The sequence below is a fragment of the Amphiura filiformis genome, unplaced genomic scaffold, assembly GCF_039555335.1.
Source record: "Amphiura filiformis unplaced genomic scaffold, Afil_fr2py scaffold_255, whole genome shotgun sequence".
In the NCBI taxonomy this organism is placed as follows: domain Eukaryota; kingdom Metazoa; phylum Echinodermata; class Ophiuroidea; order Amphilepidida; family Amphiuridae; genus Amphiura; species Amphiura filiformis.
In genome coordinates, this window is record NW_027305719.1 from 15473 (window position 1) to 30616 (window position 15144).

The 15144-nt window shown below is 35.3% G+C and overlaps 1 protein-coding gene across 1 annotated transcript in view; it reads right to left on the minus strand.

Annotated features, from left to right (window-relative positions):
- Positions 1–1580: 1580 nt before the first annotated feature.
- Positions 1581–15144, minus strand: part of LOC140145411 (PR domain zinc finger protein 13-like) — a 47825-nt gene continuing 34261 nt past the window's right edge. Inside the window, exon 4 of the mRNA XM_072167133.1 lies at positions 1581–3612. Coding sequence (XP_072023234.1) covers positions 1985–3612 — 1628 coding nt within the window. The 3' untranslated portion in view covers positions 1581–1984. The remainder of the gene's footprint in view (positions 3613–15144) is intronic.

Genomic DNA, 15144 nt, shown 5'->3' on the forward strand with positions numbered 1-15144 from the left:
AATGTGAAAATTTGATGCATGCAATAAATGTTTGGAATTCAATCGGGACGGAAATCCATTAAAAATGGTAAAAGAAAAATCGTGGAAAATCTTGGAATGGTGGGAAAACATGAAAAATACCAGTCCTAGAAATCCCGTCAGGAACTAAAAAAAATATTATTGGAATTCCGGTCCACAACTAAAAACGTAAGTCTGGAAATCCAACATCGTCTACGGAGTGTGCATTTTATCTGGAATAGCTTCAACCTAACAGCTCCTAACAATGTTTCCAAGTATAATGTTATACCGGGTAGTTTTTACACAATTTGGATATTGAGTATACAACTAACCAACATTTTACAGAAAAGCAATAGGTTTACAGTAAGCAAACTTGTATCCACATTAATGGTTCATGCTATACCAATAATTGGGTTTTATCAGTAGTATTCAGTACACGAATGTTACATTCGATAAAAAAAAAAAGGAAACATAACAAGATTTTTTAATCTAAAAAAATTGTGTAAGTCTATTGTAAACGCATAAACCCAGTTACAAAACTTCTATTTCTATATTGCACATAATAATAAAGGTATTCAACAATGATAGGAACAATATGCTATTCCAGTTGAAATCCATACACCCTGTGGAAGACATGACCTTGTCTCCCACATAGGGGTGAAGATTTCAAATAGAATCACCCATTCAGGTAACACCATTTGAAATTCATATTCCTTGTGTGGGGAAGATTAAGGTCATGTCTTCCATAAGGTGTATGTATTTCAACCGGAACAGCCTAGTAAAGATACACTATGTCATACTTGGCGACTAGTATAAAAAAATAAGTAATTTCTGAAGAAAACTTTGTAAAAATAATTTAACATAATTTAATTCGAAGATCCTGGAGCGAAAACTTGAAGAGCGCCACCATATAATTTCGTCTACGGTAGATAGCGCTTTTATCATGCATATGTTTATGGAAGACTTGCAAAGCTCAATTCTCAGTTATGTGGTGAAAATAAATTAACATTATTTTTCATGAATGAATATATTTCGTATTTCATGCAGTTGTTAGTTATACCAAAACTAATTCAAAATTAATTGCGGACATGCATGGTGAAGAAATGATCGCAGTAATCAAGTACCGTAAATCGTTATTCATTATTTTGGCAATTGGCAAGCTTTAAACACATGACACTCAGCGGACACAAAAATAATAGTTTATAAGTCTGATTGGTGTCATCCGAATAAATGCCAAATGTAGTGCTTTTATTTAGAAAATATAACGTATTAATCATAGATTTTGCGCACCAGATTTGGGCCGTAATTCATTGGGTTTTTCGTCTGGTATATTTAATTTACAATAACTTATATGTCATAAAATTCAGTTTAATATGATTTAGTTACAACTGTATCTGGAGATTGGTCTATCCATGGTTTATCGTTGAAATTAACTGTAGATCGTAAACCAATCTTTAGACAAATATGGCAACACGTCATGCAAAGGCATAATGCGCTTTTGTCAACATCATTTCAGAGAAAATCTTTTTAAAATGTTTAAATTGGGTGCACGTTTGGTTTTACAGGCTATTGACGTTATACTTATGCTCTTTACACTTGGCAGGTTTTTCAGCTGGATGAAATATTTTGATAATACACAGTAAACGATTTTAAACTTGTTTTAGAACTGCCATGTTGAAAGCCCAAATTGCAAACCCTTTTCGTCCTAAAATTGCTTTATATCACAAAACTTGTTGAAGATTATAATCACATACGTGTATACATACCGACTGCTCAGTACCAGAAGTGGGTAAGTGCAATAACTGCTTTGTCAACATTTGGCAATTACACACAGTATAATTGTACTCATCTACACATGGCAGCTACACCGTGGCAGCTATTACACTTACCCACTTCTGGTACTGAGCAGTCGATATGTGTACCAGAGGAATACGTACACGTTCAAAACATTAAAATTAATGAATCTATTTTTTACAAAATATATACTCTAGCTTTGTCTTACATCTTGCTCGTCTGCTATGCTACCATTACTACTATCATCATTTACACAGTCTATTTCACAATCATCCTCGTCATCAACAGAAATGTCCAAATCTTCTTCATCCTCTTCTATTTTTAAGTCTTTAACGGCGGAAGACGCATCAATTGTTGCTTCCTCAGCTCTCTTCTCCTCGTTCTCAAGATTATTACACTCTCCCGGATGTCGCGACCTAATATGCCGGTCTAAATCTCTCCGTCGCACTAGGACCTTCCCGCAGTACTCGCATCGGTACGGCGTGTCGCCTTCCGCGTGTAACCTTATGTGCTTGTTCAAGTTGCTCGGATCCCCAAATGGTCGAAGACATACCTTACACTTCAGAGGTTTATACCCGGTGTGAGTCCGTAAGTGAATTTTCAGTCCGTATTTACGTGAGTACAACTTCCCGCAGTAAATGCACAAATGTCCGCGTTTGTTTTTACCATTCCCGTTTTGAGAATACGCAAATTGTTGATCCCCCATCGGAAAAGTCCGTGTGGCAGCTTGGTTTGTGAGATTTCTTTCCAATGCTGCATATTTGTTCAGATCCATCTCGGGTGGGGGAGTAAGAAGAGCTGACGGAGCAACATTAGGTTCGGTTACCGGTGGAAATTTTAAGAACCCTGGATAAGGGAACTTGTGTGCTAGTCCGTTAAACGCTTCAGCGTGATGCCTGTGTACTGGAAGAACATGTGGAAGACGTGCGATAGGGAAACCTGGTGGAGGTAAAAATCGGTAAGGGTAGCCTGTGTAAGGATCTAACCCTAAAGGTCCTCGGTGCAACGCCCGGATCGCGGCGGGGATTTCCCCAGCGTGCGATACCACAGGGTCGTAAGTAGGCAAACCATAGTTCTTCTCCAACGCTTTCTGGACTTGAAGATACGCCAAAGCAGCTCCTGGTGTCTGTGGGTGCCCAACTCTCGGCATGCTTAAAACTTTGTCCATAGAAAAGTTACGGGGGTTATCTTTCACGCGTTCTTCATCAATCTCTGTCTCAGACTTTGAACGCCTAATAGCTTCCATTAGCACTGGTGAAACAGGTGCTCCCATTGAAGTACCCATTTTGATTGCGGAGGTGGAAGAGTCTGATTTTACAACACGGAAGCCTTCCTTTTCTTCTGGAACTGATTTCTTCAAACTAACGACTTTTCCTGTCGGACGAAATGCCGATCCGCTACTACTGCCGAGTTTCCCCAAAACAAGGGCGTTCATGAAAGTTCCGTTTAGCGGTGACGAACTAGTGCTATTACGACTACCAGTTGAGTCTCTACGCCTGTTATGTTCACCCACGTCCATGCGACTTTGAGAGCTATCAGCAACTAAATGACAATTGTTTGGTGCGACATAAAGCCGGTCATTTGGTGGCGAGACAGATGCAGTGACTCTATGAAAAGCACTGCCAGTGCTGCTCACTGGAGCGTCCTGGCTGCCGAGTTGATGATGATGGTGGTGGTGGTGACCGATCCCGTTGCTCGGAGGTCGCCCGTCAATGATTGGTGCTGTATCTTGGGTATAGCAACGAAATCGCATGTGGGCTTTCAGAGAGTTTGGGTATTGGAAATTACTGCAACAGCGGCTACAGGTATACCCGTCCTTGCCTGTATAAAAGAAAGAAAAAAACAGAACAAAAAATTAGTCATATGAAGGAATCGGACGTAAAATGTACTGAAAAAGATTATCGTCAAAATTAAAGGGTTATTTATGATCATGTTCAAAGATAACGTCATACCAATGGCCATGATAGGAGGGAATTAAAATGAGATTCGAACATCATCTAAAATTGAACATGTTGAATGATGATGATGAGGAGGAGGAGGAGAAGGAGGAGGAGGGGGAGGAGGAGCAGGAGGGGAGAAGGAGGAGGAGGATAAATAAAAGAAGACATATAAAGAGAATACAAGTACAAATAATTATGCCAATAACCTGTTTCTAAGTAAGGTGCCATCTCGATTAAACAATCCGCCTGTTTCCTACAAGTCCGCACTAGTGAGTGCTTGTAAGTTGCACATGTGTGTATCAATGAAAGAACTCCCGAAATGCCCGTTTTCTAGCATACAAGTCTCAAAAGTGTTGGCTTTCTCCCACAGCAAGCACACACGTACGGGATTTACGACCGCTCCCGGGCGAAGCTACCAACAAAATCAGACCGAATTTGTTTTAACCACCCCTTTTTAACTACACTCGCGCTCTTAACCACTTGAATCGCAGTGTTATATCACTCCCAATATATTATTACCCATAACAAATATCGCCACCATTATGATTTCTAATTTGTACAATGAAAAGAAGAATAGGGCAAAATTCAAGTCTCTGCAATGAAACAGTGATACAGTAGGCGTGGCCCCCTTAATCTAAGGGAGTTTCGAATCAGAAAGTCACTTAAATAGCAAACATATGCCAACCCGCCAGTCGTTTTGTATATGTATTGTAACGGTACCGGTGAAAACACGGAATCCGATCGTATAACGTAACAGCTTCAGGTGTTCTGACCATTGTTACTAGTTCAATCGTGGCAAATTTGCCCTTTTATTTCATTTCAATGATCTTTATTTAAAATGTTTTTGTCAATATTGGTAACCAATTGTACAAACGGTTCCTTTTAAGTTGGCTCATAACCATGAAAACGTTTTGAAGATCTGTGATAAAGATACGAGGTGAATGAAAAGTTGAGAAAAAATGGATCAAAAGAAAATGCGTCCTAGAAATGCGTCCTTAGGCATTTTCTTATGCTTTAGTTTCTTAAGTTTCTTACGAGGGAATCACCCCAACTGGTTTTATATGCTGATGGATGACCGCGATTGACTTCTGTGCCGATGACAAATCTTAGGATAAACCTTTAAGTTTGTTTCTTTCTTTTCAATTTTTTCTCCTTTTTTCCACTCTTTCTTTACATTTTGAGTTTCAGTACAATAGATCACCCATACGGGACGGTTCAATATCCTAATAAACACCCACCGAGTATTGATATGAAACGGTTTGTTGACAGGAGTACTATAACTTTTATTGTGATTGAATTCATTTTCCTTTTTTTTTTCAGGATATTTGAGATTATACCCCCAGTGGTTTGTTTATATAAAGAAAGAGACAATAAAGGAATAAATATAATGATTGGGGCAGCCATCTTTTTCTATCGTTAAATAATGAATTTGATTTTAACGAAATAGCTGGGTGAGAAAGAAAAATAATGAATAATTATGGTCTGAGAATAAGATGAAGATCAAGAAGGATGCGATCGTAAGATGATGATGAAGAAGATGATTATGATGATGATTATGATTAACGGTTGATGGTATGATGACGACGACGACAACGATGGTGATGATGATACTGATGATGAAGATATTGATGATGATGATGATGATTGATGCTGATGGATGAATGCTGATAATAAAACTGATGATGAATGATGATGACGATCATGATGATGATGATGGTGGTGATGATGAGGATAATGATGATGATGCTGATGATGACTATGGCGATGATTATGAATGCTGATAATAATGATGATGATGACGATTACGATGATGATGATGCTGATGATAACGATGTGCTGTTGCTGCTGCTGATGATGATGCCGACGACGACGACGACGATGATGATGATGATGATGATGATGATGATGATGATGATGATGATGATGATGATGATGATGATGATGATGATGATGATGATGATGATGATGATGATGATGATGATGATGATGATGATGATGATGATGATGATGATGATGATGATGATGATGATGATGAGGAGGAGGAGGTGTTAAACACAAAACAGCATTATGTCATGTGTGCGTGAACATCATTCACACGAACACACCCCAGTATACTGACATTAAGACAAGCTTTCCAGTTCCTGGCTAACCGCGTATCAGAACCGCATATAGATCAATTTTAAACAGTCAGACAAAGACCCAAGGACCATGTGAGCCAGAGAAAAACTGATAAAAATGACAAACTTTTTTCAAGGAGAAGAGAATATATTGAAATGGTGACCACTGGTCAGTGTTTGTAAAGTGCATGTATAACTGTAACAACCATTGTCCAAAACTCCATGATGACACTTCTCACGTACTTTAAACATCATTGTTATAAATATTTCAATAACAAAAAAAAGTGTCTATCAAAATCTCTGGTATGTGTCGAATGAGAACCAAATCCTATCAAAAGAGGCAAAATATTTGGGAGGATTTAGATGATTTTTATAGTCTATAATAATAATGAAATAAAATCAGACGATATACCATGATTTGTCTATTTAATACCACAACTCCAAAAAATGGCATCTTTTGTTAGAGTATAATCGGATACACGATTCCAGGCAGGTTTTTGTTTCCTTCTAAGTTTGGTGTGACGGCTCTTTTATACCATGTCCTAATATTCAATACCCATGTTGGCACACATTACTCTTAATTCTTAACTATTCTTTTCTCTTTTAACCCTTTTGGGATAGCTGATCCGATTTGCATTCATCCCGTATTTATGAAGATGATAATTTCACCCCGGTAATTTTCGGCGGATGTAAAGGCCACCGATTTAATACCTGATTTAATAAGAAGCATTTTTTGATATCACTGTTGTTACTTACTGTAGATAGGCTGCTAACATATTGTGGTAGAGTTGTTTTAATATAAAGGGCTAATTCTTTTGACTAGTCATTGGTTTTGGGTGTTATAATTTAACCTTTTCCCTGCAGATAAAAGCTCTTATGATACACCACGGAATGACCTAACTTTTGATATGTATATTCTCCAACGGTAACTTCCGACAAGGATAGGGGTTTTGCTGTGCATTTACAAAATCAGGTAAAACTCCCGCCAGCAAATATGAAATTCTGAGGTTATTTATTTTGAAACTTGGACAAAAAATATACTTTGTATTCAAGATGTTTGAAGGGCCTGAACATGCGGATACATTCGTTGTAGTCATGGGGTTGGGAAGGGTTTGGGGGCGAGGCAAGGGGGAGGAGTTCCAAATATGCAGACACTTTTTCGGGAAAAATAGTCTTTTGTGTAAACGTGTACTTTAACTTCTCAAAATTGAAATGGACTTTTTCTTTAGACCACTTTAGAAATGCAGGCTCGGGGCACATCCGTACATCATGTCCACAAAATAAGGTCTTATATGAGGGACCCACACTTTCATAAATAAAGGTATGTTCTAAAGGTCTCAAAGAACCTTTTGTTTATGGAACTCCACAAGAAAAAAGTTCTTTAAACTGAAAGAACCCTTTTAGGTTCTTAAAAGTCTTCTTTAAAACTTTGCAGAACTATTTTGACCTTTACATATAGAACCTTTTTTGTTCGTTACAGCACCGTTGCGGGTTCCATATAAAGGACATTTAGAACCCATTTTCTGAGTATACACGTATTCATAACCCCATGAGAACTACCTGCTGATTGGCCAAAAAGAAGTGTTTATTATCAATTGACCCAATCAGCAACATTGTTAGAATAATTTCACCACACAAAAAATTAGGGTTAATTATTTGCAAAGCTCCATTCTGATTGGTGATTAAAGTGAAGATATCATGTAATTGACCAATCAGAGGCAATGTTAGATCGGCAGGTAGTTCTCATGGGTTAAGGGGTACTACACCCTGGTGTAGTTTTTTTGCCTATTTTGCATTTTTCTCAAAATTATAGCGCATTGGTGACAAGTAAGATATGTATATTATAGGGGCAAGGACTACAACTACTGCACTGGAAATTTTATTTCAACACAGACAACAGTTGTGGAGTTGCAGTCAAAAATGAGGGAAAACCAATATTTGATCAATAAATCAATAGCTACTTGCCGTGAGTTGCTGAATTTTCAATGCAGTAGTTGTAGTCCTTGCCCCTATAATATACATATCTTACTTGTCACCAATGCACTATAATTTTTGAGAAAAATGCAAAAATAGGCACAAAATTAGCCAGGGGTGCAGTACCCCCTTAAGTGAGAGCCTAAGAAATCAATATTGTATCAATTGCTAACCAATTGCAGAAGATTTCATATTGTTCATACATCAGACGAACAACTTGAGGAAAACTAGCTGAATTCTTTGTGTGATGACACCTGCACAGATCTACATTTGTCAAATTGAATAATTAATTCAGGATTGCACCTCGCATCAAGGCCATAAATCATGTAAATATCTGAACTTCAATTATGAAAACAACAGATTAAAACGCCTTTCTTTGAAGTTAAATCCAAATATGAATAGTGACAAATAGATTTCAAGATCGTTTCAATTAAATAACAAGACAAGAATTTGTCATTTTTATATCAATTTTAACAAGTAAGTTTAATTAATTGAGTAATTAATCACATTAGTCTAAATATACCCAGACTAAGCAGATCTGATACTCCTTCTGACGACCCTTTGTCGTTGATTGAAACTGAATTTATACTCGATCGCTTTTTTCAGAAAAGCGAATCTCACGCATGCTCAGTGTGGCAGTTTTGCAAAATGAACGTCGTTTTTGCATACATGAGGCGATTCGCTTTTCTGAAAAAGCGATCAAGTATGAATTCAGCTTTAATTTCAAAATGAATACTGAAGTTTTAATTTCAATGCAAAAATAACTGCAATAAGCGTCAATACTCTATAAAATTGCACAACTTGATACCAATATTTTTGTAATTTATCAACCAACAAATAACGAAAAACGAACATTTCCTACACAAATAAAAACAATCAACTGTTTATATTAAAAAATCTGCAGGATCCATCTAAAATGTCTAACAAGATTGCAAAATCTTTATTGTGTTATAGCATAGAAAATTCTTCTTCATTTTGATTGTTATTATGAATAGCCCTAATCATCTTTGTCTGAAATTGTCCAAAATCCCAAAACCTCTTCATTTAAGAAAATACCAAATAATTCCACCTCTATTGTTGAAAGTATTTTATATAAGATATAAAAAATAGTTGAAAAGAAAAGGATAATATCCACTCATGGCAGACACTAGTTGTGAAAGCTCTAATACCAAAAATGTTACAATTTTAGAAGGTCCTTTATATTCATTTTTTTCTGGTATAAAGAAAGGCAAATCTGTACTTTTGAGATTAGATTATTTGTATTCAATGGATTATTTACCAAGTAATCTCTTAATACGTTTTATCGGATTGTCTTATATTTGATGTCGTGGTATGTTTAAATTGTATCAGAAATCGTATTAATAGAGGGCATTTTGATCACTCGATTTGGTGAGAATTATTTGACTGATTCTTTATAAGGCAGTTTTGGTAAACGCGTGCAATACCCATTGGCGAATCCGTTGTTTGCACTTTCTTTAAATCTAGAAGTATTTTAAAAGTTTTGTTTATCAGATATAATATATTTAAAATGTTATTAATTTCATGTTTGGCAGCTGTTTGGATAAGTATTATTTGTGTAAATATTACACGAATATGGTAAAATGGGGGAAAGGTATTGATGAAAGTTTGATGGAAATTGCATATACTTCGTAAACTTAGAAAAAGGCTTTTTTTTTTTAATTGCAAGAACATGCTTTCTTATAATGCAGCATAAACATGATCCAACACAGAGTGACATTTTCTTGAGAAAAGCACATGGTAAGAAAGATGACTTGCTTATCAGTAGTCAGATTAGACTTTTTTTTGCTTTAGACAATAGAAAACATAAAAAATATAAATTATAACTATAAAGACAAAATAGAGACGTGTTTGAGCATAACCGATGCGCTCAATGAAGGGGCAAAATCGAATTAAATTTAAAACTCCATTTTTAAGATTTTACTTTTGTTTAAAACTTATCGATGTGTTCAATTTTGTAAACTTATTTACTAATCAAGAAAACATTAGTGGTCGCGAAGTAGATAAGCAAAGGTTTAAACTATAAGGGAGCCCTTGAGAGCCGCGTCTTGCCGCAGGTTGCCGGTATATGAAAGGGGAGGCCTCTACCATCACCAGTCCAGTGCCCGTAGAATACGGACAGGTGCTGACCACTCTACCAGGATAGAAACCGGCCAATATGGCCTCGACAAGGCCCCTCAAGAATGATAAAGACAGATAAGAAGAATCTTTAACTTTCATTTTCATACATCCTTTGATCTGATTACAAAATTAAACCTCTGGTTATCATGGTTATGTTAATCCTTGTCGTCCCTATGAGTTGATGAAGTCCAAAACTTTCAACAAAAATTACATATTTTAGAATTTTAAATTTATAATATTCGGAATCTGCGCAAAAATTGCATTGAAATGAGTACAAACATGCCTAGTATTGGTTCAGTGGTTCTTACGCATACGTTTAAAACAATTTAGACAAAATATGAGTGTAGCCTAAGTCTAATTTTGCGTACTGGTAGTGGTCGGCACAATGTTGAACTAAAAGGTTAAGGAAATTAATCCGAATCACAAATCTGCGTTGGTGTTCAATCAATATGTCCGAAAGACGTCTTAATTCGTAGCTTTGCATAATTTATCTAAGTACAAAATCACCTGAGAACTAAAGGCCGCTTTCTTTTTTTGTAGCGCCAACTTCTTCAAGATGTATAAGAACAAAATTAATCATATTTAGAAAATTCTACTACCTGCTAAGAAAATCAATACTTAGACCTACTGAAATATTATAAGAGTGAACATTGTGAATCCATAGCACCCGTACAGATAGAGCAATTACCATCCTAATTCCCATAGATAACGAGTTATAATTGCGCCATTTTTTCCCACGCGGGATCAAAACTCTCAAGAACATCGAATTGCATTAAGTAGCCCGTCAAGTAAGATAGGTTTAGATGATAAGAAACTCACAAAGTCATCTTATAATAAGAAATGATGGGAACTTCTTGAATTCTACCCAAGGATATTAATGGGCTTAAGACTTTGATTTATCATCTTAATATCTAAACGAGATCTTATTGGACAAATTTGGACAGTTTCTTGACCATATGCATGCATGGACAGACATATTGACCATCCATGCATGCATGGACAGAAACTTGATTATGCTGATACAGAAAGTGTTTCTGCTATAGCCTACTCCATGTCAGTAACCATATATAGGAATCACGTCAGATACGTGAAAAATATTTAAACAAAACAAGCAAAACATACAAAATAAAAACCCGAATCTGAAGACATAAGGTCCGATTTCTCGAAGCTTGGCTAGTGGTCAGGCTTCATAAGCCAGTAGCCCAATGTAGATCCATTTTATTGATTCATCTTCCTAAGTGATGTATGATGTGAAATTGTAAGCACTGGTACATAGGACTAATTGGGCTTAAGCCTGATGGCTTAGGAAGCCTGGTCACTAGCCATGCTTCGAGAAACCAGCCCATAGATATATCGATCGAAGCTATTGTCACATGCTGAAAACGTCATCCCAAATTATCTTCCATTCGATATTATCATTTTTACCATCTACAATGTAGCTTCTATATACTGACATGCGTCTGATATTAATGATATGCAAATTTCAATACCCGGTCAAAAGGACACCATTATCACAAAGTTATATTATTCACCATTATGTTTAATGTGCCCACATTCATATAAAACCATTTTACCAACTCCCGGGTGTGCGCGTATGAACTTATGTTAAACAACACCTACCAATAACATGATGCATTAAGTTTGCCCGCGGAAGATCACCGGGCACTTCCTTTCGCACAAGTAGTGTTGAATGTTACGACGAGGCAACTTTCAAAGAAACATCGTCTTGCGCGTCATGAATATTCATTTTCTTTTATTATATTTGTTCTGATTGGTTGACACGTGTCAGGTTCAATGTCAAGAGTTTAGTATTTAATTTTTCCCCGATCACAAAAGAATCAGTCTATATTTTACACAATTCTTAACACCGCGCAGACCGCGTGGATGTTGGATTCAGGCCAAAAAACTTACATTTTCATAAAATGTCAAAATCGTAATTTCACCAAAACAAAATAAAAAGCGAATATTCTTTCAAGGTAGTTCAAACATGCATACATAGTACTTAGAAAATGTTCCTGAATTTTTAATTTCTTAAAAACTGCTTTCAGTTTTGTTTTGTTTTTGTTTTTGTAGTCTTTTTGTGTTTACAAATATCATACACAATATGCAATCTTTATGATAGATAATTAACAACAGCAGGGCTTTTCAAATTTTGAACTATACCTATGATTAAATGGAAATAAAATGAGTACTATTTTCTTTTTCATTCTAGTACTACCATGAATTTATATAGTTATATCAGCCAATGAAATTGCACAGGCACGTGTATGCCTGTACCATAACCAAATAAGTTTGAATTTTCATACTAAACGAGAATGAAAAACACACCCTAAGAACATTTGTCCCAATAAATTAAATGTTGAATGAATGTTAACTGTTTAAAATTCTGACATTTTTGAATTTTAATTAGAATTAACGCAGACAAATTGCGGCAAATATGCCCAATATGCAATAATACATACAATCATGATAAGGCTAAACGGGTCTAAACGATTGTAATTTTGCAATAGTATAATATCGCTATAATCAGTTTACGAGCTAATACGTACAAAGAGAATTTTCATTTGCCAAGTTGAATCGCAAAAGTTTTTTTAATAGTTGCCGCGGTGATTATGTCGATACAGAAAGGCTTTATGCAACAACCAACTTGATATACTAATAGTTTAAAGCGTATTAACGTACGCATCTAAGCTCTTAAGATGAACATTTTACATTTCAAAAAACTTCATTTGTCAACTTAAATAAATGGTATAAGTCTTAAACGCGGTGATCACGGTGCGATAGTTGCAGCTAAGTTTAGCTCGGAGACAGAAAAGGGACGTTTTTGCCCCGAAACAAATGATTTTTTGAAGATAAAAATGATTTAAGTGCATTCGTTTAATGGTATTGAAATATTTAAGTATATTGTTGAAGAAGTTTCGCGGAATCGGTCAATTGAAATTGTTTTTGTTTTTTCGGTCACTGTAAAAGAATATTTTTGTTTCTTCCGCACGATACAGATAAAGATATTGCTCATGGGGAATTGTAAATATTACGAAGTTTTTATTTAATCTGTTTTTTATTGTTTCAAAAGTTGCATTGATTCGGTCATTTTTCAAAGTCATTTTGTTTCTTGCACGCGGCTCAGATAAACCTGCATGCTTACGGGTACCGATATTGGAAATACCAAAACATGTCTTTGTATTATAACTTTCACTTTTTCCTTTTCTTGTAAAAGAAAGAAACAAATCAAATTTAAGAAGTTAATAGATTGTTAAACGTTCATAAACAGTCGACTTGTTATTAAACTATATCATTATCTGTGTTTTTGTAAGAACCAACAACAAACTATTTCATCAAGTAAATTGGAAATTAAATTTAACTGTTTACAAATAATCATCATTATGATCTTCAAAAACAGCATTTTAAATTAGTCAAACAATGGTTATTGTTAGCGGTATAAAACATTATGATCAAGCAATATACAAATATGGGAATAGTATAATTTATCAAATGATTATACTTGTAGGATAACATTACTAAGTTACAACAAAAATCTGCTTTTGTTTCATCTACAAATTAGGTTCATCGATAATATTCAAAATTAATAAACTCACAAAAATCGTGTCATCTATTAAATCAGGTCCTATAATTAATTCAACATCAATTCAATATTGATGTGAACATAGAAACATGATCAACAACATTTGGTCGCACTTATTAAATTATTATATTGAATATGCAAAGTATATATATGCTAATTGAAAATATTAATGATGCATGATGTTTGCATCATCATACCTGAATGACAAAGAACTAAAACTTGAACAACTTTTATTTATAGTCATAATAACATAAACCTTTCAAAACATATATCTTCTATAGCATGATAGTGTTGGATTTTAATTTAAAATTATTCTCGTTACTTTTTTTGTTTGCCTATCTCAAGTAAATATCGCTCTTGTCAAATCCCTAACTTCTTGGATTCATTTTTATGTCTTAAGCTACCATAAAATAAAATATGAAAAATTCCCAATTTCCTACTGATAACACAATTACCATGACACAGAAATAAAACTTGAACCACTTTAATTCAACAGAAACTTTTCAAAATATTACTTTTATATTTTGGTAAAATGAATGTTTTAAACTTTTATCTTTTGTTTGCCTACCTCAAATCAACCGAATATCGCTCACTGCCAAATTCACATCCTCTTGGATTCAACTTGTAGTGCATTCAGCATCATTCAGCGAAAGTTTTACAACAAAACTCAAAATATCCTCAGTCGAGTTTTTGGCGTGAAGAAGCTACTATGTATTCAACAAACAGTGAACATGATGAGACAATTCAACTGGTTGGCACAAGTCTTTAGACGATATCTGGTATATTAAAGATGTATTTTACTACCAGTTTACATAGAGACTTGTCATATGTTCAATAACCAGCAATTATGATGTCATTTCATCAGCCAATCATCAATGATCATTGCAATGGAAAATTGACAAATGCGTGAGGACATAATTTATGCAGCACGGTAGCGGACGAATTTCATTGGACAGTTGTTGCTGGTTTATGCATGAGGAGGAGGACGAGGAGGAGGACGAGGAGGAGGAAATGGTCTCCGAAAAGAAAATATGATTTGATATCATGATGTATGGTTGTTAAAATGATTATTTATATTAATAATCTTGTATTTCAAAGAAAATCAAACAATGAAAATAAATTACTTTAAGTGTTTTTTTAGATCAAATAACTTTCAAGTCAGACCATACAGTGCAGAATTGAATTCCAATGTGTCCATTGGCATGATTGGGTGAACTTGTAGTGCTTAATCATGTTAATGGTGTGAATTTGTGGTGTATTTAAAGCCCTTAACTATCAGTAGGAAAAGTAGGACAGCCCCTCTCCGCTGAGTTACTATAGTCTCAGGTAAAATCAGGACCGGGGTTACTTTTTTAAGGGCCCTGGGCCGGGCTGAAGTTTAAGCGTGTTAGATGTGTTACTTCACAAAATCCATGTAACCTATTTGAACATTCCAAACCAGTACAAATTTTCGTTTTCTTGGTTGTTTTTTTTTTTTTTGTATTTTTTTTTTGTAAATTTCAGATGCTTTATCCTCCCATCCTCCCAAACTTGGGGTCCAATGGAGATTGAGCCAGTGTGCAGCTGTGTGTGTTCCTACCAAATTTGGCCCTGTGGTCAA